Source organism: Ochotona curzoniae, unplaced genomic scaffold (assembly GCF_017591425.1).
Source record: "Ochotona curzoniae isolate NIBS_2020 unplaced genomic scaffold, NIBS_Ocur_1.0 contig_2754, whole genome shotgun sequence".
Taxonomy (NCBI): domain Eukaryota; kingdom Metazoa; phylum Chordata; class Mammalia; order Lagomorpha; family Ochotonidae; genus Ochotona; species Ochotona curzoniae.
The window spans coordinates 2,219,979-2,247,815 of NW_024465582.1; the positions used below are offsets into that span (position 1 = coordinate 2,219,979).

General features: G+C 54.5%; 1 protein-coding gene across 1 annotated transcript; it reads left to right on the top strand.

Moving 5' to 3' along the window:
• Positions 1 to 3,123: 3,123 nt before the first annotated feature.
• Positions 3,124 to 21,128, top strand: UBE2QL1 (ubiquitin conjugating enzyme E2 Q family like 1). Its single transcript, XM_040977642.1, has 2 exons — positions 3,124 to 3,885; positions 20,676 to 21,128. The coding sequence occupies exons 1-2, from the start codon at positions 3,124 to 3,126 to the stop codon at positions 20,805 to 20,807; spliced, it is 894 nt and encodes a 297-aa protein (XP_040833576.1). The 3' UTR covers positions 20,808 to 21,128.
• Positions 21,129 to 27,837: the final 6,709 nt, after the last annotated feature.

Sequence of the window (27,837 nt, forward strand, 5' to 3'; positions counted from 1 at the left end):
AACCTTTGTCTCTCCATCTCTCTATAAGTCTGTCTTTCCAGTAAGAATAAATATATTTTTTAAATTGATGACAATTTTGTTGTAACTTCTCCAAATGTTTGACAATCACCTAAAGGGAGTGACTGAAGCAACAAGAGGCCCCCCGTAACCTGTCAGACGGGTGGAAACGCATCTTTACATGCTTCAGGTGAGGCGTGGGACCTTCTAGAATCTTTTAGGTTAGGAGGAAGGGGCAGGCTTACAAACCACTCAAGGTCTTCTATCCACACCTGAACTTACTATCTCATTGCACAATGAATGTCCAGACTCCTGGGCTGGTGAGGGTCGAGAAAGTTGAGAAAAACCCACCTATGCCAAGGTAATAACCAGCACCAACGCCTCCTAGTTGATCTTTCCTCCCTATGTGTGTTGATACTTATGGAGCTGTGCTACAGTGTGGATATAATTTTACACTTTGCTTTCTCACTGAAAAGTGTTATACAGATCATGAATATTTGCATTTTGCTATATAATCTTCATAAATATAATGCCATTGTTTCATACTCTAAGATATATTCAGCATAATTTACCCAACCCTTCCCCTCTTGTTGTCAGTTTAGGTTGTATCTAACTTGTTTTAAAGCTAAACCCCTTGTTAAATGTCCTCATGTTAATTTTATGTACTTACTTGAGATACAGACAGAGCGCTCCCATCTTCTGGTTCACTCCTCATGTGTCCACAACAGCTGGGCTGGGTGAAACAGGTTCCAATCCAGGTGTCCCACTGAGTACCAGAGCCATCACCACCGCCTCCAGGGTCTGTCTTAGCAGGCAGCCGAGTCAGGACTGGAGCCAGGAGTCACCCCAGGAGGCAGCTTACCTTTGGGCTAAGAGGCAGCCGCTGACGCTGTCACTGACGCTGGGTGTCAGCTTTGTGCAGAGTGGTACCCTGATGCTGTATGTGTGACTAATCCACGACAGGAAAGATGCCCTCCATCCTGGCGGGTCAGGCCAGCACCAGTACTTATCAAGGCCTGTTCAGTCCATAACACTGCATCTACAGTCAGATAACTGGATACACAGTCGCCATGGCAATAGCGGGCCTTGGAGGAGTTGTTTGGGATTTTCACTGCACCATTCCCAAACCTCAGCTGATGGTGCCTACCTGGGGAGAGAGTGCCCCCCCCCCGGCGGTGCCTACCTGGGGAGAGAGTGCCCCCCTCCCCCCGCGGTGCCTACCTGGGGAGAGAGTGCCCCCCTCCCCCCGCGGTGCCTACCTGGGGAGAGAGTGCCCCCCCCCCCCCGCGTGTCACCACAGAAAGCCTCTCAGAACAGGCACTCAAGTCAGCTGAGCCTGAGACCCGGGTAGCTGTCACATAGGGCGGCTAAGCCTGTCGTTGGATCTGAAGTGGCCGTACTGTTGGACCAGGACAGACAGGCACCCAGCAAGGGTGTGGGCGGCAGCCAGGCCTCCTGCTGAGCTCCAGAGCCCTCTGCCCCGCCCTGTGAGGTTATTTTCTTCACCAACGCAATAGGTCAGATAAAACCAGGTGGGGGACCCCACAACACCAAAGGCCCACCTACTTCAAGGTCAGCCTTCTGCCTTGGTATACCACGGCTCCCGTTAAGATAAAGGAACTTTACAAGTGATCATCGCCACTGTCCCCCGTGACTGCCATAAACAACAAAAACAGGTGGACAGAAGGGAGTTGCAAAGCAGAACGAACAAAGCCGAAACCAGGACAGACAGTCCTTCCCTCGGCTGCCGCTGACACTCCATCCCCAGGCTGGCTCAGGAGCGGCCTGCACAGGATTGCCTGCCCACTCACCAAAACCCAGTCCTGACCCCTGAAGCCAGTCAGTGACCCGGGAAAGTGGCAGTGCTGAAAGACACGGAAACTAACGGGCATCACTCATGCGCTCCCGGGACGAACCTTCAGGCGCTCAGGTTCAAACACACGCAAAAAGGCAGTGGCGTTTGGATGCCGAGCCACACGACCCAGGTCCTCGTGCTCCTGACCGCGCCCCCCGCTTGCGGCTGGGGCCACCTGCCTGCCCCGGTGACCTGCAGGCTAGCCTGGCGGTCCTAAGCCTCTGCCAGCTCCTGGGGGTCTGCTCTGAAATTCCACCAGATTAAAAATAAAATAAGGGCAGATGGGTGGGAGGGCGAGCCACGTGCTTTAGGGCGCCGCATTCACCCTGAGACAAGACGCGGCCCAGGTGTGGCTTTTCTGCAGGGCTCGCTTCGGCACCCTCCCTGCCCCCGCGCTGGCTCCCGGCTCGGTTCCAGAGAAACGCGGCCTCGCCTCCCAGGCGCAGCCCCCGCCCCAGAAGCTGCTGTGCGAGTGGGACTCAGGATTCGCCGGGAGCCGGAATCCCGCAGAAGGAGTCTGCATCCCCAAGGTACCCCTATGCACTGGCGCCTGGCCCGCGCACCCCCCGAGCTACAGCCCCCAGCGACCCCGCGCCCCGCGCACCCCCCGAGGGGCAGCCCCCAGCAGCCCCGCGCCCCGCAGCCCCGACGCCCGGCCCGGCGCGCGCCGCTGTCTCCCCCCAGCGGCCGTGCGCCGGGCGCCGCGGGAGCCGGGCGCGGGGGCGGCGCGGAGCAGGCCAGGCCGCGGCTCCGCCCCGCGCCCCCCCTTCCCGGCCGCCGGGGCCGCCCCTCCGCGCCGCGCTCGCCTCAGTCGGAGCAGCCGCCACTGCGATGTCAGCAGCCGCAGCGGCGGCGGCCCGGGCCCCGCGGTAGCCGCCAGAGGCGCACGGCCCGGCAGACGCGCCGCACCGCGGCCACCTCCCCGCCTCCGGGCGCCGCGGGCGGCTCTGCGCTCCCCCGGCGCGGCGTGCGGCCTCGGGCCCGGCGGCGCACAAAGGACCGCGGACCCCGGCGCTCGGCGGCGCTGCGCCCAGGGACCGGCCCGGGGCTCGGCCCGCGCGCCGCGCCTCCTCTGCACGCCGGTCCTCGGCGGGCCCCGTCCTGTGCCGGCGGCGACACAGCGGCCGGCGAGCGCGTGCTGCCCGCCCCGGTGCGCCCCGGCCGCCGCTGCCGGGGGCTGCCCTCGCCGGCCGCCGCCGCTCTGCGCCCCTGCTCGCCGGGGCCCCGGGGACAGGAGCCGAGGGAAGCCCCCGGCCGGCGCCGCGCCTAAAATGGCCACGCTGCTCCGCAAAATCGGGCTGATCCGCCTGCACAACCGGGACACCGAGGACCCCAAGCACCACCACCACCACCGCGGCGGCGGCGGCCAGCAGAGCGCGTCGCTGCGCGGCAAGGGCGGCGCCAAGAGCGGTGGGCACAAGCCCCCGCCGCCGCCGCAGCAGCCGCAGCCCGGGAGCGCGGGCGACGCGAGCCCCGGGCCCGGCAAGGGCAAGGGCAAGCGCGCGGCGGAGCCGGCCCCGCGCGACAAGGCGCCGCAGCCGGCGGCGGGCGCCGGGGGCTCCCGGGAGCGGGCGGCGGGCGCCAGGGCGGGGCCGGGCCCCGCGGCGGCGGCTGCGAGTGGCAGCCTGGTGCCAGCCGCGCGCCAGCAGCACTGCACGCAGGTGCGCAGCCGGAGGCTCATGAAGGAGCTGCAGGACATCGCGCGGCTCAGCGACCGCTTCATCTCCGTGGAGCTGGTGGACGAGAGCCTGTTCGACTGGAACGTGAAGCTGCACCAGGTGGACAAGGACTCGGTGCTGTGGCAGGACATGAAGGAGACCAACACCGAGTTCATCCTGCTCAACCTCACCTTCCCCGACAACTTCCCCTTCTCGCCGCCCTTCATGCGGGTGCTCAGTCCGCGCCTGGAGAACGGCTACGTGCTGGACGGCGGCGCCATCTGCATGGAGCTGCTCACGCCGCGCGGCTGGTCCAGCGCCTACACCGTGGAGGCCGTCATGCGCCAGTTCGCCGCCAGCCTCGTCAAGGGCCAGGTAAGGCCGGCGGCCGGGGACGCGGGCCTGGGTGCGCCGCAGTGCTCCCTCCGCTGGGTCTCAGACCCGCACCCTCGCGGGCGCGTCGGGCCCAGCGGGTCTCATCCCTCGCGCTTTCCCTTCATCCCGCCCCTCTTTCTTCCTGTCTCTCTTCTCCATCCCCTCTCTTGCCGCTTCTCCTCTTTCTGTCCTGGGGTCTCCGTGAAGGTGGGGGGACGCTCCACCCGCCCCGGGGGGCCCAAGTGCGCCTGGCAGATTGTCGTTCCCTGCTCAACACGCACACAAAAGCTCCCTCTGCCGGGTTGGGGAAGCCCGGGTGGGCGCTGTGCGGAGAGGACGGCCCCTGGGCGGCTCTCTCCTCCTCGGAGCCTTTGCCCTGCCGCGGTGAAAATGGGGCTCTTGCCGACACCTGCCTCAAGGCAGAGAAGACAACCAGGGTCCCCGTCTTTGACATATCGTGTTTCTTCCTTATGTCCTCTGGCCAGCAGCCTGCTGCCCCGGGAGTGAAATCCTTTATTGGAGCTAAAGACATCTTCTGATTAGACACTCGAGCCTTCTCACCTTCTGCTTTAAGAGCAGAAACCCAGGACTGTGTGAGGGCGAGGGAGGGAAGGCAGGACTGGGGGAGGGAGGCTGGCCGAGCGCACAGGTGCGTTATGCTTAGCTGGCTGGGTGCGAAGGCGGAGGGACGGTTCCACATGCTGCTGACCCTGAGCAAGCTCCCTGCTGTTCTAAGTCACTGGCACTGCGTGATGGGCGTCTGAGGACTCGGTGCTTGCTAAGACCCTCGAGGACCTGGCCTTGGGCTTCCCTGCCACCTGCCTGTGGCCCCTGCATGGCAGGAGGTGTCACTCGCTGGGCACGCTCTTTCTGCCAGTTGCAACAGAGGTGAGACTCCGGGGACTCCAGACAGCCAGCTTGCCAATCCGGCAGAGAAGCCGTGCCCGTCTGCTTTGCCAGATCCGCTGTTGGTCCTGCAGCCAAGCGTTGGCACTCATGGAACACAGCTGAGGATGGGTGAAGCACAACTTGTTTTTCTAGCAGAATTTATACAAATAAGCTGGAGCTGTTGTGCAGAATTGTGTTGGTTGCTTCTTAAGTCGTTGCCTGTCGGGACTCTGTGTGGCAGCCTGCTGCTGGCTCGTGCTGCGCGGGGAGGGAAGGCTGGGGATCTGGGCCACAGGAAGGTCACTCGGTGGGCTCACACAGCCTGATAGCTGAGGGATCCCCAGGGCTATCGCCTTCATTCTGAATGGTACAAACGCCAGGATTCCCAATGAAAAATGAAGAAATTGCTTTTAAAAGGGGGAACTGTCTTAACAAACATAGTGTTTGCAGTATTTGTATTAAATGTAAATAATCTCAATTCTGTCGGTGCCTATTGATTCCATTGGAAGAGTCCTAGCATCGCATACTGCGTGTCTGGGTTAGGGGAACTAAGTCTTAACCTCTAGTTTACATGTTAGGGGCTTCATTTATTGATCTGATAGAATCATAATTAAACTCCTTGCCCTCTGCCTGGAGAACTGTATTATCTGTTCAACATTTGAAATGAGAGTAAAAACGTCGCACTTTTTCAAATTTTTTGGCGTTTTCCATGCTGGCTTCCACATACAGCTCTGCAGCAGAAAGTCCTGCATAATGCACATGAAATATTGAACATGCAGTGAGGAGTTGAAGAAATGACTCGTCATAAATGTTTTAGGGTTCTGGGGAAGCGTGCTGGTAGTGTTTCAGGTAACCCGAGGAGAAGTGTGCCTCTCTCTGCGGCTGCGAAGCCACCGTGCACAGCGCGTGTGGCACTTAGCACCTGCTCTCCCTCCTTAGAGGGAATCTGCTTTGGGAGAGCGATCCGAATGCCTGACTGGATATTCCCTGAGAACCCCGACTGCTACCAAAGCAATGATGACGTTCAGAGAGGTTATGTCCTAGGCGTGGCCCTCCAGTGATCGGCAATTCTTTTTTACGATGCCTTTTCTCAAGCCACAAAATCAGTGAGCTGCTCGCTTCTTGCTTTGGAGAAGAGCACCCTGCGAGGCCTGGCTTTCGGGAGGCAGATGTGGCGTGTCTGTGCCACCAGAGCACACACAAAGCAGTTTGTAGAATAAGATGAAAATATTGGTGTGACAAGTAAAAAATGTAGGTTTGTCCCAAGATAGGGTAGCTTTGATCCTTTTGTTGGCCGAGCTATCAAAATCGCTTGCGTGTTGCCTTATGAGTCGTGGTTGGTTTAAATTCATAACAAATTTCTTGCAGTAGACAGGGAGGCTTAGCATGGGGGCAGGGAATGGAATTAAAGGAAGACGCGCACTGCTGTGGCTTCGCAAGGCCTCTGCCTTCTGGAGTAATACGGACACATCTCTCTGGCCATTTGTGCTTGTTACTGGAGTCTCTTTCGATGAAACAGACATTTGGGGAAATCCTTTGGTTCTCCATAATTGAATGAAAATTTTCTGTGCTTTAAAAATGAACTGACAAAATATTGAAAGGGTACTGTTAATTCGTATCTCTTCATTCAGCCAAATGAATGCAATCCACAGCTCAGGGTAGTGTGTGTGTGTGTGTGTGTGTGTGTGTGTGTGTGTGCACGCACGCGTGAATCACTCTTCCTCTCTCTTGGCATTCAGAAGCTATAAGGTGTTGGTCTTGCAACTACAGTGCCCGTGCCCACAGTTGGCTGCGTCTAGACAAGCACCATTTTCTGCCACTACAAGGACCAGGACCTGGAGCCTGGAGCAGCAGTTGTTGGCATGGAGGGACCAAGCCATGTGGTACCTTGCAGTTTGGTGACTTCTGCTTTTGGTTGGGAGTCTGGGATGCTTGCAGCTGGTGGACCCTGTTCCTGCAGCCATGTGAGCAGCAGGGTCCCCAGAAGCCTCTTGGTGTTAGAGCGAGTCAGGGCTCTGCTTTCCCATTGGCTCACCCCTTAGTTCCCCCCACCCTTTGAATTAATTAGACACTGCCAGGGGGCATGGAACCAGATGGCAGTTGAATGAATGACATTCCTCCCTCCTCCCTGTCGCTCAGAACCCTCCGTACTGCTGGGCACAAACGAATGGCATTGATACTAACGGCAGCAGCAGCAGTTAGCATTGCCTGTTTGCCAATGACAGGTCCTGGGATGGCTGCACGCTCCAGGCCCTGAGCCTCACTGGACTGGCTGCCCGCTCCAGGCCCTGAGCCTCACTGGACTGGCTGCACGCTCCAGGCCCTGAGCCTCACTGCACTGGCTGCCCGCTCCAGGCCCTGAGCCTCACTGCACTGGCTGCCCGCTCCAGGCCCTGAGCCTCACTGCACTGGCTGCCCGCTCCAGGCCCTGAGCCTCACTGGACTGGCTGCCCGCTCCAGGCCCTGAGCCTCACTGCACTGGTCTCCAGGCCCTGAGGCTCACTGGACTGGCTGCCCGCTCCAGGCCCTGAGGCTCACTGGACTGGCTGCACGCTCCAGGCCCTGAGCCTCACTGGGCTCTTGGCTTCCAATGACCATAGCAGGTGAGGCGACTGCAGCCCCTACCAGCAGGTTTAGCTCACGCTGCACTGCCTCAGGCTCTGGCATGGCAGAAGATGCACACAGTGGCAGGCCGAGTCGGAGTGCTTGGTCAGCAGGAGCCGGACAGTCATGATGTTTGCCCAACAGTGCCAGCTTCTGGGATTTCTTTGATGAAGGAAGTTGGCAGACGGCCCCACCAGTCTGGGTGTGATGCCAAGGTGCAGGATTCTGCGGCTGGGCTTCGTCCAGTGAAAAGACTCACTGTAGGACCTAGAGGGCCTACGCCGTGGTGTCCCTGAGGACTGCACAAGTCACAAGTGCATGTTTGCACACACACGTACACACTTCCTCTCACAAGGATGTCAGTGCAGCTCAACGTCTGAACTGCATTTGGAGTGTTGGGCCTAGCAACCCCATTTGACTTACGACTATGAAATTCCTAGGTCTCATTGAGAGCAGTGAGAGCTGAACAGTGCTCTTGGTTCCTCAAATAGATGGTTTTCTAACCTCCACAACACAACAGTTCTGGGCCCAGTGTGGTAGCCTAACAGCTAAAGTCTTTGCTTGCACATGCTGGGATCCCATATGGGTGCCAGTTCTAATCCCGGTGGCGCCGCTTCTCATCTAGCTCTCTGCTTGTGGCCTGGGAAAGCCACAAGTAGTGGAGGATGGCCCAAAGCCTTGGGACCCTACATCCACATGGGATACCTGAAAGAGGCTCTGGGCTCCTGGCTTCAGATTAGCATAGCTCCAACCATTGCGGCCACTTGGGGGATGAACCAGTGGATGGAAGATCTTCCTATCTGTCTCCCCTTCTCCATATATATATTTTTATATATTATATATATATTAAATATTTTACAAAGAAAAAATATACAACAGTTCTAAAAGCCAGTGCTAATAGGCATGGGCTGCTATAGTGACAAAGTTCTTGACTCCCAAGCCTGCAGGGGGGCTCATCTCAAGGAGCCTCCTGCAGCCTCTCCCTTGGTCCTGGACACAGCCATCTCCCCATGTCCTCCCGAGCGGCCCCACTGCCTGGCTGTGTCCTCACCCTCAGAGGAACGCAGGTCCGTGGATATGAGGGCCCTCCCTAGTGTGCTGAGGCTTAGGGGTTCGACACACTGAGCAGGAGATGGCGGGGACCCCACTGACTTCATTACAACCCTGGAGTTACTGACCAGTCTAGATCTTGCCATTGAGAGGTTGGCAGTTTTGAAGTGAACACACAAGGACGGACGACACTGGGGCCGAGTTGCACTGCAGTGTGCAGAGACGCAGCTGCGCATTGGAGAAATGGGAACTAGCCGGGCTAGCCGGGCAGCAGAGCAGCGTCTGGTGAACGTCACTGTGTCGCTGTGTCCTGGGCTGTGTGGAGGACAGTCACCAACGATGACGCTGCAGCTGAAGGTATCGATACACTCGACTGTTCGAGAAGGAAATAGCTCTTGTCCTTCCACCAAGTAGGGCAGGCAGGACACTGAGGTCTAAATATAGCCTCTCGCCCACGTGGAGCGCAGCAGCTCCCGCTCTGAACAAGGGCTCTTGTCCCGTGGGCCGGCTGCCGGTGCCCACCAAGCGCCCCTTCTGTTACCCTGGGTGTCCGTACATGCGTCAGGTGCCGATGTGTTTCTGCTGACTCTTCCCTCTTCAGCCCGGGGATAGCTGGTTTCCAGCTTTAGGTCTGGTGTTGGTTTGCTGTTTGATGGGACATGCCCAGGAGCACAGGAAGTTCCAAGTTTCTTAGAAAGCTGGACACTTACAGCCTTGATCTCCTTTCTCATCCCGGGGAGCTGGGCCTGTCTCGCTCCAGACTTAGAAGTAAGGCACATCTCGGGAACCAACCAGATGGCTGTTGTGCTAGGAGATCATCTGTCGCTGAGAGTGGGTTTTGAAGCCATACTTTAGACCTGCTTCAGGCAGCAGGTGCCATTGCCATGGACAAGTGTTAATTCTGTCCCCTCTGCCAAGGATTGCCACCCTGGACCTTAATTAAGTGCCCCCCTGGGAACCTGTCAGTTATCCCAGCACTATGGCCCTGTGGGCAGAGAACCAAGCTTCACAGTCTGGGGTTGGCTTCTGCAGAGACTTGTTGGAAAAGCTCCTGCGTGTTCCAGCGGGCAGCAAGTTAACACCTGCCCCACGGCTTGTCGAGGGCCAGGACCCGCCGAAACACCTGCTGTAGAAAGGTGGGGCCAACACAGACTTTGGTCTCCACGTCCCAGGCAGCTTTGCCATGGTGTTCTCATTAGCATTTGGTGACCTGCTGCTTCCTGCTCTGGCCTTGAACCCAGCAGTTGGCAGAGGTCTGGGCATGTGCTGGGGACTTTGGTGGCATAAGGTGCTGGGGCCGGCGAGATCTTCAAACCTGCTCGCCTAGAGGAGTCCCTCTGCTCCATGGCGGTCCCCATTTCCCGTCATGGGGCATGGTCACCTGTGTTTCTGAATGCTGACTCATTGTCGATCAGTGGGAGGAAGGGGGTAGCTCCACACCCACCCAGAAGCTCCTGTCGTGGTGGGAAGGTTCCCAGCAGTGACCAGGATTGAATGGAGCCAGTGCAGGGCTTCCTGGCTCGGTGATTTGCTCCTGGTTGCATGTGTCAAGCAGAAGCCCGCCCTTGCTCTATACCTAAAAGCGAGTGTGTGTAGCCTGGCTGTGGGCACTCCTGGATGCTGAGTGTGTCTGTGCTCACACGCAGTGTGCCTGGTTCTCCAGTCGTCAGAGCAGGTGCCTGGGGACAGAGGTGATAACCACCAAGCCCAGCACATGGTGCTGAATTATCAGCTAAGCTGGACAAACATCAGTGCAAACTCAGCACCAGCTCACGTGTCTGACGTGGCAAAGGAAGGAAGCCTCAGATCTTTCAAACTGTAGGGTAAGGATAACTGATGCGGTGTTTGTCTCCCAGACACAGAAGGAAACAGCATGCTAAAGAGTCTGAAAACAACTTGAGAAATGGCTGTTGAACGTAATTCTTACATCGCTAGAATCACTTGGATTGAAGAAATTACTACTTTAAAAATAATTTCTGGAAAATAAACACCAGTTCCCCATCACAATATTTGGCAAGCCTGGTTGAGGGTTTTTCCTTGTTGAGCCCTTTGAGGAAGGAGCAACGAGATTGTCAGCTTATCTTAAAGTTGAAATCCGCACAGCTCACATGGGAGTCAAAGGGGACATTTGCATTGTGCAGAGGCATCCCAGCTTTTGGTCTGGAAAATCAGACACGTCCAAATGCTAGAATGTGGAGTTACAGAAGGCATCCTGGACCTGCTCTACTGAGAAGCAGCTGTTGGTGTTGTTCTGATTCGGATGTTTTTGCGTGCATGCTGGTTAGAACAGTGGTGCTGGCCTCACCCCAGGATGGACACTCAAGAGTGACATTTGCCAGTCAGCCTCCAGCCCACTTTGCTCTCCGGAGCTGTCAGGACAGGACCATCATAGCACCCAAGAAATAGTCACAACAAGCGTTCTTCTGTGCTGGGGACCTTTGTACCCTCCTACTTCTGCTCCCCAGAGAGGAAAGAGAAATACTACAGAAGAAACCTAACCAGAGTGGAGTATGTTGCCAACTTAAACCAGTTGGAAATAGTTGGACATCCACACCTGTGTGATTTTGGGGCATCGTTAGAGGACTGCGTGAGACATTATGCCATTGACCTTGGATTTCGTTGGGAGGCTCTTCTCCCAGAGAGTGTCCCTGCAGGTGTCCTCCAGCACCCCCAAGATCGCCAGGGAGTCCACCCACGTTGACGGGTCAGTATCCTCCAGGAAGGGCACTTTCCAGTGGCCCCGGCATTGCCTGGAACCAATGCCAGCCCACTGCCCAGAGCGGCATCTGCTGGTCCCAGTCCTCTGAGACCTTTGAGCACTTCCTTAGTGCACCTTACAAAGCCTCAGGATCTCAGAGAATGCCTGGGAGACTGCTTCTCGAGCTGTTGAAGATCAACCAGTGAAATTAGATAAAGCTAGAAAGACATTATCATGATTCATAAATAAAGCTAACCCAATAAAAAGTGAGTTGGAACTCTACTGAATTGAATTAGGGTGTGGAGTTTGTTAGTAATTTTATTTAAAGGGGAATTCTGGCATCTGCCTTTTCATAAGCAGGAGAGATGGAGATCTCTAGTTACTCTTGGAAGATCAGAGGAAATGGGAAGCCCAGGCACCCTTGCCTGCTGTGTGAGGCAGCCTCCAGGCACCCAGGGCACCTACAGACAGCCTCTTCAGAGCAGTGCTTGCGACTGCTCAGAATAAAATGTACATGGCTCCAGAGGGAGTCACTTAGACCAGTTCAGGTGATATGCTTTTTAAAACAAACAATGCTTTTAGCACATTAGATAGCAAAACATAGAGGCAAGGCTAGCGACTCAACTAACCCGATAGTAATTATATCAGTGCCATTGTAGAATATCTACCATTTGATGCGATTTCTGAAAATCTGGAATTTCCGTTGCTGATCAAGTCAGACGCTGCTAACATGCTGTTGTTGTTAATGTTCAGTCGAGGTTGAGATTCCATTCCTGTCCAGATTTATGGGCCGTGTGGGTGTGTGGGTCCCATGATAGGCACTCAAGGTAGAGCATGGCTCTCAGTGTTGGTGGCTGTCTTGGCTTTGGAAAAAACCTTAGAGCTTATTCTGTGGGCTCATGGCCAGAAACTGGCCACCACCGGGAACTGAGGTCTCACTTCTGCTCTGTTATTGTTGGGTTGGGCAACTGCTTTGCATAGAAGAGCTACCAGAGATGGCCCTTTTTTTAAAGAAGTAAAATGTTGATTGAAGTAATGACACGAGGGAAGTGTAACTGAAGCCCCAACACTGTTCTTGTATTCAGCATCCTGTTACTCAAAGGAATCTTTCATAACAGTATTCCATGGCCTTATCAATATCCACTTGACGCAGACTTTTCTGTGGTTTTATAAATATTCACAAGAAGGCTAGGTATGTTATTCTCTGTGTAGCCCACTTCACTGCCAGGCCTCGACTGAGCTTCCAGCGTCCCATCACTCTGCATCCCTGGGAATTGGTCATTGCTACTGGTCGTGATCACGCTAGAGTCCTGGCACAGATTAACAGCTGCATTTTTCACTTCTTTCTCAGCTTTGGTCTCAAGAATTCCATTCCTTCATGGAGTCTTTAAATAAGTTTGATTTCTTTTGCTGGTTTCACTTAGAACATTACATAGTGCAGTACTGTTACTTAAACCTCTAATTCTAGAATTTGTAGATACATGCCAAATGCCCTTGCTGTCTGTTCTGTATTGTAGAATACTGTGACCATGTGACTGTGTTTTGACTGTTTCAAAGTGGAAACTGACATAAATAGGTCAAGCTATTTTTAAAATACTAATGCACATCTTTAAAAATCAAAGTTAGAGAGAGAGGGTAAGTGAAGGGGAGAGAGATCTTCCATCTGCTGGCTCACTCCCCGCTGAGGCTGGCCCCAGCCAAGGCCAGGAGCCAGTGGCCGCTTCCAGGTCTCCCACATGGCTGCAGGGCCAAGCATCGGGCCACCTCCCACTGCTTTCCCAGGACCTAGATGGGATTCCAGTATTGTGACGGTTTAACCAGCTTTACCATAATGCCAAACAGAAGATTTTGTAAAAAGTTATAAACTTGGGTAATTACCACAGGTCGCACAGAAAGAATATAAATTGTCATGGAACAGTTAAGAAGACGTTTGCTGCAGTCAACTCTTTTCTATGATTCTAACACTTTGGAAAGCTTCCTTTCTTCGGTGACATTCAGGGGCACCTTGGTTGCAATGCTGGCACTGCAGGAATTACTGGACCTCCTCAGAGATAACGGACACTTCACAGCATGTGGAGGGTTCGCCAGCACTGAGCCACACCAAGCTGCCTCACAAGCCCGGAGCAGCGCTGTGAGCTGGCCCCAAGTCCAGAGTGAGGCGCCTGCAGTGGCGACATCTGAGGTCTTTCCCGTGGGTTCCTGCCCATCTTGCACTCAGGCGGGTAGAGCCAGCAGTGTCATCTGGTGCGTTTTTCTTGTTCTCTTGCTGCGTAACGAGGTCACACTCCCTCTGCGGGATCGTTCCATGCATGGATGCAGCCCTCAGGCTGCCCCGCTCAGTGTTCTAAGAGAGGACGTTACCTTTCCCATGGAGTGAAGCCTTACACGAAGTCTGGTTGCTTGATGACCGAGAGTGATGTTGCCATGGCTTTTGCTGCTCTTAGCCTCTGCATGGCCAGTAGGCACACCTGGCAGCTCCACTGTTTACCTGTCCTGTCAAGCCTGTTGCTTTGCTGTCATCTGATCTTTAGCTGAGAGCATTCACTGACCCGAGCGTAAGAACTGTCTGTAAGGTCATCCTCCCCACCTGGACTCCTGGCAGCTACATGCCCGATACAGGACTCGGCACCATGTGGAGGTCCTCAGCTCCACCATAGGCCCCAGGAGATGCAAGGACAGAACGCTTCCCCAGCTGCTAGCTCAGGGTCCTGGCATCGTAGCTGTCTCACCCTGACTTTGGACAGGCACACGGGGCTTCTCCTTGATGCCTCTTCCCCATCCCTCCTGTCTGCTTTCCTACATGCCCTGGTGCCCAAGCAGTGTGGAGGTGTGTAGGCAGGGAGTACCCACAGGTGACTGGGGGAAGGGGCAGCACAGCTCATGACACCCTGGCACTAAGCAGGAGTTTGCCTCTATCCTAGGGAATGTGCAGTCATGGAGACATTTAGCTTGGCACTCAGTACATAAGAACTGCTCACAGCCCCCCGGCAGCTGCACACAGGTGTCCCGTGGGGGCTTCTGTCCCTCGCTCTGTCTTGGCTGAGCAAGCTGCTCCATGCCTAGGGCACCTGCGCTTCCTCAGGGAGCTGTCCCTGCAGTCAGAGAAAGGCAGTGTGGCTCCTGGCCAGTGTGAATGTGGGACTGGCCCAGACCTTGCACCTAGCAGGTGCATAGTGAATACTGCCAAGGTACACTGTGCTTAGCAGGTGTGCCAAGATCGTGAGTCATCAAGGACAGAAGGGTGTCGTGTGCGTTGTAATCACCATGTCAGGGAAGTGGATGCTTTTATTTATTTATTTATTTATTTATTTTTTGAAATGGATGCTTTTAGCAGCCCCGTCAGAAGGCACGGTGGGGTTGACCCCAGCACCACCACCATGGCCCTGTCCCTGAAGCTGTATGGGTCCCCTGTGAGCTGGAAGTCCTCTTTTCCTCCACATGTCACACGGACTGGTCACAGTGTCCCAGGAACAATGTTTGGTTCCGTGCTCTGCTTCCAGTCATGTGCCCTTGAGATGGAATCACCTATTTGTCTGAAAACAGCAGGCAGGTGCTGAGTAGAGGGCCCACCTGGAGGCTGGAGCCAGGAGGGACAGAGCTGCTCGCCGTGCGTCCTCAGTGCTGGGTTCTGCATGTTATTCCGCTAAGCAAGTTGATGTGAAGGGTGTGGTTGAAGGAACTTCTCTGTAAAATTCTGTCTCGTGTCTTTGCAGCCCTCTGCTGATTGGAGGTGCCGAGCTGGGGCTTTATCTCCTCTCTTTTTTTAAAAAAATTTTTTTTATTTTATTTTTATTAGAAAGTCAGATGTACAGAGAGGAGGAGAGACATAGAGGAAGATCTTCTGTCCACTAGTTCACTCCCCAAGCGGCCACAACTGCCAGAGCTGCGCTGATCTGAAGCCGGGACCCTGGAGCCTCTTCCCGGCCTCCTACACAGGTGCAGGGTCCCAAAGTTTTGGGCTGTCCTTGATTGCTTCCTCAGGCCACAATCAGGGAGCTGGATGGGAAACGGGGCCACCAGCATTAGAAAGACGCCCCTGTGCTTGCTTCGGCAGTACAGATACTAAAGGCATCAGGGCAGCTGAGCTGGAGTAAAACCACATGCTTTTCAAACATAACATTTTCAAGCATAAAGCTCGAACCAGCATGGCTCTAGTTACCTTTGGATCTTCACACAAGCCAAAGTACGTGTCCCCAAAACACGGTGAAAAGACTTCAGTCATAATTTGCGCCATGCAAAATACCACTGCAAAGTCCACCTGGGCGTAACTGCCCCCTTGCTAGGTAGAGGGCAGTTCTGATGACTTAACTGTGACGTCTAAGTGAGTACCCCCCCTCCCGTAGCTCCTGCATTGGGTCATTGCTGCAGACATAACAGTTGGCACAGTTAGTAACCTTGGAAGATTAGACTTTGAGAATTTAGTGTCCTACATGTGTGCCTCGTAAAGGACACTCACTGGCAAGCTGTGAGCAGAGTACAGGTGTTGGCTGAGGTTTGGGGCCTGTTGTGCTCAAATGGTGCCCACACAAATGCAGGACTTCATATAGACTCTTGATCCAGTGTGGAGCCGCAGCTTGTAGGATGCTAATTACGACCAAGACAGGCAAGGCACTGTATGCTGGGGGTGGGGTGGGAAGTTGCCACTGCTGAGGAGGAAGTAGCAGCAGGCGCTGCTGTTCTGTCCTTGAAATGCCAAGAGTGTGTGAATGCCTGGAATGATGATTGCCCAAGACCCGTTATCAGAGGGCATGGGCACCCAAGGAGCACTGGGCAACAGGTGGGCAATGCTTGCAGCGAGAAGGTGAGAACTCAAGATCAGTGTGGAGGTTCCTTCCCCTGGGGTCTCACTGTCCCTCGTCATGGGAAGGGATCGTGAGCTAAGACTCAGGAGCCAGCTTGGCTACTTAATGTCCTGACCAGCCACCTTCCAGCTGCCAGATCTCGTGTGACCTGAGTCCGTGCCTTAGTTTACCCCTTGTAAGTCAAGCTTATGACAGGCTGGTACCAGTAGAGCGTGTGCGTTGGTGGGAGATTTCTGGTGATGCATCCGTGTCTCTGCTGCTTGTAGTTCTTATTCAAAGCAAGGACTGTGTTGCAGTATGCTCCTGTGCGAACTGAAGAATCCAAATCAGAACAGCACCCAAAGTAGTGACCTACAAGTAATAATAGCCACTCCAGTTGCTTATAGAAAGTCTCTTTTCTATTTTATTAGGTCAAAGTCAGTCCTTCAATTTCCTAAGTTCTCCGCCCAGAGACTAGAAATTTGATTTTTAGTATCAACTTCGTTCCTGAATCACAAAGGTGACAGTCTCGCATGATAAGAGGACCCCACCTTTCCACCAGGACCCCAGCTTGCCTCGCCCACCAGTAGTAAGCTGCCCTGCCCCATTTCTCTGCCCTATTTTGGGTTTCCTCTCCTGTAGAGCAGCGTTGGGGTAAGATGACATCATGTCAGTGGCTTGGGCCTTTCTCTTTCCTCCAGGACTCACAGCACACTGTCAGCTGGGTCCTGTATTAACCAGAAACCACTGTTAAGCAGATGGGGAGGAATGGAGAGGTGGGAGCGAGAGGAAGTTGGAGGGGACAGGTGCACCACAAGGACAGCCTCAGACCATGCTCACAGACGCAAAGGTTCAGCTGATGCCCGGGGTTGGAGCAGCAGCATAAACCGGTGAAACGCAGAAGCTGCCCGGGGAGTGTACACGGACCTCCAGTGCCAGCTCTGCTAATGGGGTCTGTATTTTACTGTGAGACTTGGCAGCAAGTGGGCCTGTTGACCACAATGCCCTTCACTCAAACATGACTGTCTTACAAAGCCCGCCTTCTGTCAGGTCTTGCTGAGAAGCTCAGATGGGGACTGATCCCGGCAGCTGCTGCTTGACTTGGGCAATGATTGTGACAGTGTTCCGGGAAGCAAAGCGTCCTGTCAGTGTGTGACCTGCGGGCGGTCTCTTGAACTACCAGGCGTCATGTTCAGTGCTGTCAGGGCCGCCGCCCACTTGTGCCTTGCTTCCTTGGCTGGAGAAGGTCATTGATGTTTACAAAAACCACCTGCTGCTGTCATCACTGCATGGGAGCAGCTACCCAGAGCCACTGGCTGTTCCCAGAGGCAGCAACAGGCGAGGAAACCAGCAGTCCCAATGCAGAAATGCCCGCCACGCCCCATCCTCACCTAGGCCTGGGGCCTCAGTGCATACCAGCACCTCAGACTCATGATATGTGAGAGGCCACACCCCCTGTAGGCGAGACCTTTCTGAGGGTAGGGACATCCTCTGCCACCCACCCATTTAAGCCACCCAAAAGCCCTTTGGGCGGCAGTGACTGGGGAGCTCCCCACGCCTACAGCAGCTCACCCACAGCTGCTCGCCCTGACCTCTCCATGTCCACTGAGCCTCCACAAGCCCACCCAGCCTCCCTGTGCTCAACCCAGCCTCCACAAACCCACCGCAGTCTCCCTGTGCCCATCCCAAGCCTCCATGAGCCCACCCCAACCTCCATGAGCCCAAGCTTGGCCCCATGATCCAAGCTTGGCCCCATGGTGACCTCCGTGCAGTCACACTGATGTGTTAGATCCACATGCTGAGGACTCCGGGCAAGTCCACCAGATCCCAGCCTTGGCACTGGAGTCAGCCTGCCGGATGTGCTGCTGGCCATGCAGAGCAGTTGTGGCTGGAGTCCCTGCCAGTGATTTCCTGGCAGAGAACAAGGGCTCTTGCTGACATCACAGACTTCAGGGAAGTGGATGCTGTCTGATGCTGGACTTTCCTCACAAGAGAGGGAAGTCGGGGAGCTGGCTCTCAACGCTGACCTGTGGCAGGACCAGCTTGTCCAAGGAGCAGGACTCAGAGCCAGCGTACTCTCCCTGCTGCATTTGGATTCAACTTCTTCCCCTCCTGCAACAACAACAATAACACACACTTTTTTTTAAAATAAGACTTATTTTTATCTAAAAGGTAGAGTAAGAAAGAGAGGTAGAGAGAGAAATCTGTCTTTCGTCCACTGGTTCACTCTCCAAATGGCTGCAGTGTCAAGAGCTTGGGCTGATCCAAAGCCGGGAGCCAGGAGCTTCTTCCGGGTCTCCCACATGCATGCGGAGTCCCGAGGGGTACACGCACTTGGGCCATCCTCTGCTGTTTTCCCAGGCACATTAGCTGGGAGCCGGTTCGGAGTGGAGCAGACAGGGCTCGAACCGGCATCCATATGGAATCTGGTGCATGGGTGGAGGCTTACTGTGCTATGCCACAGTGCCAGTCCCCTACATACACATTTTAAAGCTCTTACTCTTATGAATCAAACTTGAGAGCAATGATGAGTCCCCGTGGCCTGCGTTGCTCTGGCGCCTCTCATGAGGATGAGGCAGACACTTCTCTGGAGTGCAGCTGGCCTTGAGACTGAGTGAGGGTGGAGGCCAGTGCTGGTGCATGGTTGCTCAAGTCCAGGGAGGAGCTGACCACCCCTGCCAGTGACCCAAGGGACAGAGGACTTGGTTCTTCAGAGGACAGGAAGGACGGGGCCCATCTTCAGAGACTCGGGGTTGGGAAGTGTCCGGCCCGTGGCTGTGTAAAGACACAGAAGCCTTTGGTCTGACCTGCCAGAGGAACCGCAGGCAGGACCTGAAATTCAGTAAATCTACAGGCTAAGTTTTGAGTGGGTAATTTTGAATGACTGGCAAATGATGGCACAGTATGTGCAAGGCTCCTGGCATAACAAAGGTTCCCCGCCCTCCTCGAGACTGATGAGGGGAGAGCTGGCAGCACTGGCGTGAGCGTGACTTGAAGGCCTGGGACTGTGCTGCATTGACATCCGAGGGCAGTGCAGGGTAATGCTGGCTCTTGGCTGGGCCAGTGTTCAGCCGCACCATTCCTGCCTCGCAGCTATGCATGACTGCCCACAGGCCCTCCAGCAACACCTGCACTTCCTGAGCAGCTCTCACATGTGCAGTGGGGAGGGGGCCACGGGTCATCAACCAGCAGGTGCTTATACTGCGCCCCTAGCTCTGCTGGCCATGGACATTGCCCAGCAGCCATTCCCTCCAGAACACCTTGCTGCATTCCCAATGCCTGCTCTCCGTGCTGCAGCACAAGCATGAACTGAGTTGGCAGCGGCCCTCCCGCAGTGGTCTACACCACACAGCAGCCGCTCCTTGGCCCAGCAGCGAGGGACTCAAGCTGCCCGGGTCTCTGGCCATAGCTAGGCGAGGTCCCAGTATCAGCTCTGTCTGATAACTCCTGGGTCACTCCAGCGGGAAGCCAGCTGCACTGGTCTGCGTCTCCACTGGGCAGGTGGAGCCTGAACCCTGAACCTGTGGCTGAAGACCATTTTGCACCTTTAAATTCAGAGTTTAACAGAACAAATTTAACCATTTCACAGTCCCCCCTTCAGGCACCTCCCTGGAATAGCTTGTCCATCTGCCATCGAGGGCAGTGACACTCCCGGGCTCACGTCAGATGGGACGCCAAGTGGGTCAAAGGCATCAAGAGAAGCAGAGTGGAAACACCATTTATTGACTGCTAGAAACTTCCCCAAGTCTCCCCAGGACATGACTCCTATGACTGATTTGTGGTTCTATACTGTCGTGTCATTATGTTTGATACAAAGGGACAATTAAGTCCTGATGCAGTTATCACCAGAGGCTGAGATCAAAGGCCAAAGTTACTTCGTTAATTATACACAAACACATTTTCAAAAAAGAATTATTTATTATTATTGGAAAGTCAGATTTACAAAGAGGAGACACAAACAGAAAGATCTTCCATTTATTAACATAATTCCTAGGTAGCCACAAAATCCAGAGCTGCGCCGATCCGAAGCCAGGAGCCAGGAGCTTCTCCCGGGTCTCTTCAGGTGCAGAGTCCCAAGGCTTTGGGTCGTGCTCGACTGCTTTCCCCCAAGCAGAGAGCTGGATGGGAAGGGGAGCATCTGAGGCACGAACCACTTCCCATATGGGATCCCAGAGCATGCAAAGCCACTAGGCTACCGTGCCGGGCTCACACACACACACATTTTTTTTTTTTTTTTGCAAAGACTTTGGAATCAACCTTTACACCAATCAGGAAAAAGCAGGTATCAGCAGTCAGAGCCTTTAGAACATAAATATATTTAACCACCTCCTTCATCCTTCTAACACTGAAGGCTCGTGGTGTAAGGAACAGGTCTCCCTCTGCTGCCTTTTCCTGGCAGGATCATGAGCACAAAGCTAGGGCTCAGCTGGTTCAGCAGCCAGAGGGCCGAATCCCATCACACGTAGCTGTTGCCTTGACACCTGTGACTTACTCACAGTAACTGGTTTCCTATCCTCTTCTGTGTTAACCTGGTGCTTGGGAAACTGCAGAGAGCCCACCGTCCCCAGGTGTGGTGCCTCAGTCTCCAAAGATGTGTGAGCCCCTGGCTCATGCGTCACTTTGGCTCTGCACCTGCTGGCACCCCCTTCTCCCAATGTGGCCCTGGCGCCACATTCCAAACCCTGCAGCAGCCTGGACTGTTGGGCACCTGGAGAGCCACAGAAGCGCTCACCTCATGCTAATCTCGCTTTGCTTTTCCTCTCTTGCAGGGACGAATCTGCAGGAAAGCCGGCAAATCCAAAAAGTCCTTCAGTCGCAAGGAAGCTGAGGCCACCTTTAAGAGCCTGGTGAAGACGCACGAGAAGTACGGCTGGGTGACGCCCCCTGTGTCCGACGGCTGATGCTGGCGTGGGCCGAGCACGCCGGAGCCCGCTGCCCTCCGGCTCCCTCCACCTCCTCCTCCACGCTGCGCATCCTCCATCCTTTTTGACTCCAGCCAGAACTGCACCCGGAATGTGAAGGCGACATTTCAGTTACTTAGGGACAGACGTGTTGACCGAGAGAGAAGAGTGGGGGCAGCCCACGCTGTCAAGTTCTGTGCCTGTTGTGAATGTGTGAGCATCTCCAAGTCGCTTCAAAGCCAGTGTTGCCGCGGTGACATTTCCCAGCCCCCCATACCTCCGCCAGCCCCAGCCCCAGCCCTTGGCTTCTCTCTCCCAGGAGCCAGCCGCAGTGTCCGCGCCAGTGGCGCCCACTCGTTGTGCTCTTTCCTTCCCTGGCAGGTCAACGCACCTTGAAGGTGGGTCTTGCTGCGGCGCCATGGAAACCTCACTTGTGCTATATGACTTTTGGCTCGTGAAAACACAGTTCTAACACGGCCGGGTTCCATGACTGCCCGCTCGGCTCGGCCGTGCCATCTGTGCTGATCGTGTGGGGTGAGCTGCTGTCCACAGATGAGCTGGTACCACTGGACAAACGACTGTTGATGCTGTGGCCAGCAGGGCAAGCAGTGGTGCAGATACCAGGTGCGTACCCTCCCCACGCGGGGCTCACAGGCTCTTCCTGCGTGTCGACAGCGTGTTTGCGGTCCTGTCTGCTCCTTGGCCAGAAGTCAAAATGACCCCCCATTCCCCAGTCACCTCTCATCCTCTCCCGAGTGCTAGCGACAGGGAATGCCTGAGCTGCCAGGGGACACCACGTGATTCTCCCAGGAGGATCTGCATGAGCAGGGCTGTCGCTCCACCCACTCATCCTTGCGTGTCCCAGGCCGGGATGGGCGAGGCCTGCCCCGCGCGTCGTGATGTCAACTTCCCGTTATTTAATCTCCCCCACCGTTTCCTGTCCCTCTTCTATTCAGTTGCTTGGAACTTTCTGAAAGCCTCCATGACATGAGGACATACTGTTTATATTATGATGCGGAAAGAGGTCAACTGTTCGTTGCAAGTGAAAACCCTCCTTGGACACATTTTAAATAAAATCATGCATTACTTGATCACCGCCTCAAGCTGCAGTCTCTGTAGGCTGTCTTCCGGTCTCATGGACCCTGACCATTGTAGCCGGGACAGGAGTGGCAGCCAACAGTCGGGCACAGGCGAGGGTCTCAGGACCCCATGATCCTGCAGTAGTGTAGTCAGTGAGGACGGTCCCTGGGAGTGAATTGTAACCGGCAGTGCTAAGGAGTGTTGGGGTCAAGCCAAACGCCAGCTGTGTTGGCCTCTGGGAGCGAGAGCATGTCTAGGCAGGTTGTCTGCAGTTCTCACACAGTCTTGGGCTTCCCAGGAACCTGCTCCCTTGTCCTGGGGTTTGCACAGACACCCCAAGGCCAGGACAGCTCTTGCTTTCAGTGGTTGTCTTGTCTTTCCGGTTGTTTTTTTTTTTTTAATATTTATTTTATTTTTATTGGAAAGTCAGATATACAGAGAAAAGGAGAGATGGAGAGAAAGATCTTCTGTCTACTGGTTTACTCCCCAAGTGGCCGCAACGGCTGGAGCTAAGCCTATCCGAAACCAGAAGCCAGGAGCTTCTTCTGAGTCTCCCATGAGGGTGCAGGGTCCCAAGGCTTTGGGCTGTCCACAATTGCTTTCCCAGGCCACAAGCAGGGAGCGGGATGGAAAGTGGGGTCGCTGGGATTAGAACCGGCGCCTATATGGGATTCCAGTGCTTGCAAGGCGAGGACTTCAGCCCCTAGGCTACTGCACAGGGCCCATGACTTGAGTTTTTGTTGTTGTTGCTGTTTGTTTGTTGCCACTTGTTGTTCTGTAATGCATGGTGCCACCTGCTGCAGGTGCCTGCACGTAGTCTGATGGCCACAGACTGGATGAGGAGCTCCCCGCTCTCACCCCCTCCCTGATCATCTGCACCTGGCAGACCCAGCATGTGGCTCCTGGGTGTTGGCTGTGGTGAAATCTCACTGCGGCTGGGGGATGGCTCTGGCAGAAACAGCTCCCCAGGGGAACGAACCCAAGTTTGCTGCCTGCCCGATACTTCCTCTTCTAACGTCAGATTTGCAGCAGCATTTTCTAGTGTCCTGAGTGGCTGGCTTGTTGGCTGTGTAAGAAGTGTATGCACAGTTGCTGCCCAGTGGCCATGCTGGAGGAGACAGACTGCAGAGCTGCAGTGACCCCACGGGGCAAGTCTCTCCCCGCTGAGCTGCAACCTTCCTGTAGCTCCACAATTCAGTGTGCTTTTTTAACATTGTATTTCTGTTTGTTGGAAACTTGTAGAAGAAATTGACTCAATAGTCAAAGAAACACCAGTTTTCCCTTAGATGGCTGGGAATTTGGAGATGTAGCAGCAGGGGGAAGCCCTTGAAATCGTGACTACGAGTGTCTGTCAGAAGCAGGAATTTTTTGTCTGTGGCTCCAAGGCCATTGCAGACACATGTGGCAGTGTGCGGCCACTGGACATCAGGCTGGCTGTCCACACGTGGGCAGCCAGCTTCATCCCAGCACTCTGAAGCAGACCCTCCCTGTGGAGCCCAGTGTGGGCAGGAGGCACACGAGCCAAGAAATTGCTCGTCTTCAGACTGCAAAGGAATGCCTGACTGAACGTGCGGTCCGCTAGGCCTCAGCCCCACGTGTCAGTGGGAACCAGAATCAAGCCAGTGGCTACAGAGCCAAAGCTATAAAGAGAAACTCCCTTGTATTTTCCATGCAAAGCCCCTTCCCTCATCAGCTTTCCTGGCCCAAGCACCGTGTTCATGGCTTGCTCTCCCCCTGGGGACTGCAGGCTTCCCACACCTCTGGGTGAGAGCTAAACAGTTCACCAGCTGTCTTGCTAGAAGATTGGAAATTACTTATGTTTAGGCAGTTCCATAGGAGCAATAAAATTATCAGCGACACTTTCATGTGCCTGTTTGCACACATACACTCCTCCTGCTAATACCTCTGCCACAATCTTTAAGATTCTTTACCCAGAAAAACTAAGGTTTAGGACTACAATTTATAGCCCCCAACTTTGTTCCATTAATCAAAATTTGACCCTTGGTCTTATGTTTTGATGCCAAAATCTATGGATGACTGAAAAGAAACCCAGGATTAAAACACAACTGTGTCTGCCTGACTCTGGCACATCGTCTCCCCTGTCTGGACCCCGGCCTCCTTCACTGGGTTGCTGTGAAAATTGACCCAAGCGATGGAGGGAAAGGGCTCTGGGAACCAAGAAATGGTTGTATGAGCTTGACATAGCAGGAAATGTGCGTGGCAACAACAGCCTTTAGTTGGAACCCACACAGACGCTGGCTCCAAATGACAGCGGTTGAAACGCAATCACCTTACTTCCAGCCAGACATGTGTTCCTGTTCCCAGTTCTGCACGCTCAGGCCACCAGCCACACTCCCAGGCCACCCCTCCACCTGCTCGGCATCCTTCTCTGTGACACTGGGAATGCAGACGCTCCCTTCCCAAGGCAGGAACTCAAAGAGGAGAGTCACCAGAACCAGCAACAAGGGAAACGCATGCCAATTTGCACTGCAGACATTGTAGACATCAGGCTAGTCCAGACTGAATAAATCAGGTTTGGGCCAAGGCTGGGCAAAGCGTGAAGAAGGGCAGGTGCAGGCTGGAAGAGGTGGAGTTCGCTCCCATACAGGATGTGGTCTGAATTGTCCCTGACCCAGAAACTGGTGGCTCCTTGGCACTTGTCACCTGCAACGACAAGTGTCAGGTTGTCAGAAGGTCGACGTCAGAAGGCAGGATCCCACACCTGGCACGGTGTGTGGACATCACACAGGAAGTGTGCTTCAGCATGTTGAGAACATGCGCAGTTTCAAGGGGATTTACTTTCTTGGGAAGCAGAACTCCCCGCCTACATTTCACGAGGGGCGAGCGCTTGAGTATAGAAGTTACTTAGCTGACTTATCTTAGAACTGAGGAAGCCCAGAGAGATTGGATGTCTTATCCAAGGCCAACTGGGGTGGGCCACTTTCTGACCTGGATGTTGTGGTTCTTCCTGGTGCACCTCCTCCGTGGGGCAAGATAGCCAGCGGTGCTCCAGGATATCTGGGAAGCACCTCCTCCGTGGGGCAAGACAGCCAGCGGTGCTCCAGGATATCTGGGAAGCACTTGCCGAGATCAAGTAGGTGCAAAGAGATCAGGTTCTCATTGCAGAGGAAACTCCCATCTTAGCCTCTGAGATCACAGTTCACATTTCTACATTCTTCTCCGAAGACATTACACTACCATGCAGCTTTGTTTCCAGGTTTCCTGCTATGTCCTCCTTCACCTTTTGCACATAGCATCGAGTATCATTCAACCGCAGGGCTCCTCTGACTTACAGAGTGTGGCCAAGGAAGCGGAAAGGCCAAAGACATTCAGGAACGCAATCGATGATGTCAGCAAGGTTCCAGAGGAAACACAGGGTCAAGGTGTGCTGGTGAAACCAGCAGAACGCAGAGCAGAGCGGAGTGGGAGGGTCAAACAACTGGCACAGCATTGAGTCAGTAAGGCAGAATGCATGAGGGAATAGATCTGGGCACTTCTGCCCTCGTGGTCTCTGGCTTCCTACCTCACATGCACGCATTACTCTGCCCCTGTGGATTGTGGGCAGTCGCTGGCGACGCCCTTCACTGGGCTCAACTAGGAACTGCTGTAACCAATGCGCTTGGTCTCATTGCCACTTGCTCCTTTGCCAATGTGATTTTACTGCATGGTAGGATGTGCTCTGCGGGGTGACTGTCAACTTCCACTCATTCGCGTGGAGACATTTGGCGCGTGTTCTTCCAAAAGCTGTCCTGTTCTGTGACCCTCGACAGGCAAGGCACATGTGCCACAATGCAAGCAGGTGGGAGATGTTTGCACGAGTCAAATCATCTCGAGTCACTGCCCTTCCCAGGGAGCGATGATTCTGGAAAGCAAGACTTGGCAACAATAAAGGTCTTGACGTGCCTGGCTGGTGTGTCTGCATGGTCTGGACTTGGCAGCCGAAGGACAGCTGGCTTCGCTAGGCTGTGGCCTCTGTGCTCCACAGTGGGGGGCTCCACAGCGGGGGGCTGCCTGCCGGGCAACGCCCTCTGACCACAAAGTGCTTTGACTTCATGGTGGTTTTCCATATGGAAACACTGAGGTAGTCTGCAGATTCTTCATGAAAGTCAGTGAAATGTAACAAGCAGATGAGGTTAAGCATCGACGGGAGGTGCGTTTCTCCTCGGCTGCCATTTGCACGGTGAAGATCAGCATGCACACTTGCCAAAGATTTCTGTAATGTTTCTTAACGCCACTGAACTAACGGGCCAGCACAACCCCTTATCCTAACCACGACAGAATTATAGGTTTACTTCTTGGGAAAACTTACAGAATAGCAAATCTGAAAAATGAGTTTTCACATGCAATGTATTCGGAAAGTCTATCAGCTCATTTTCCACACCACATATAAGTTAAGCTTTGAGTTCGCAATTCAAAGTCTTTATCAGAGGAATGTCTCAGGCCTCGTCAACATTTAAGCTCATTTTCCGATCGATATCATATCTTTTTTTAAAACCCCAGATACGCTGCTCCTGTAGCATTGAATTAGCACTGGCTCAGGATCAGAGAGCACTGCCTCTCCCCTGCCTCCTGTGACACATGGGCAAAGCACACAGGTCACAGGCCACGGCAGCAGCTGGCTTTGCAGCCCGTGGGGGCGGGGCTGGGATGTGGGTGTGCATGCAAATGACTTTGTCAACAGTGATGCGAGGGATGGGGTTGGTGGTCCTTCCCACGCTACATCCTAAATGCTGGAACCTGTGGAAGAAGAGCCTCTCTGCAGGAGGGAGACCATGCTGGGGCGTGCAGGTGAGGCAGCCACAGCACAAACAGGAGGGCTCTGAGGGGAGCCGGTGGGGAGATGTTCGCTGGGATAGGAGAGCTGCTGCTGCCAGCTCCGGCATGCCTGGAGGCCCCAGGAGCTGGCAGAGGCAGGCAGAGCCTTCTCTGTGGCCTTGAGAGGGAGCCTGGCTCAGCTAACACCAGGGCCTCCCTGGGCCTTTGCTAGAGTACATTTCTGCTGTTGGTATCCACCAGCTTGAGTTTGCAAACCAGCACTAATCTGGAATGCCATTGTTGCAGGCAGAGGATTAACTTGCTACGGTACAGCACTGCTCCCATCCTGAGATTTAAATAGTGAAGCTTGGAGAGCTGGGTTTCAGATAATCCAATCACCCCACCCCTAATGGAGATGTTCCGTGGAGTTTGCTGTTGGGACAGAAGCCAGCCCCATGTTGTCGCTGGAATCCCTTTGCAGGCAGACCCATCACTTGCACAGCTGCTCCACGCCCTCTCTCTTCTGTGTTCTCAGAGCTGCCTATCCTTCATCTTGCAAGGCTGCCTGCCACTGGATTCAGGTCCCAGCCTGGCCTGGAGTTGTCTGATCTTAAGCTCCCTAACTGACTTATATCTGCAGAATCTGGTTTTGTTTTTTCAAACAAGGTCATCCTCACCTTTTCTGGGGTTGAGACTCAGATTCTTCCAGAGGTCACATAAAACTGTAAATGCTGTTTACATCTGCCATCCACAGCTGTGCTGCCTGAGCACCACACTTCCACACAGGAGGCTGGCTCAACTCCACGTCCTGGGCCAGACGGGGCATGGCGCACAGGGGGCGATGCCCAGGCACACCCCAGCATGTCCACTTTGGCACGTTGGTTCACAACATCCTCCCCTCCCCCGTCCTCCCACCCACACCCTGCTTCTTCTTCGGGAGGGGGCAGCCAGGCTTGATGAGGAGCCGTGGCATCTAAAGAACCTCCACAGGGAGCTGGAGGGAGCGAAGGACCCAGCGCTCTAAGCTCTGAGGCCTGCAGCTCCAAGGGGTGGAGTCAGCTGCCTGGCCCTGTGGGTACGCCCACAGAGCCCAAGTCAACCCTGCATCCCTCTTCCACCTCTCGCCGCCCCTGTAGGGTCCAACAGAGCTCCGGGGGAAGAGGGTGGGAAAAAGATGAATTTCAGTCCAGAAAGA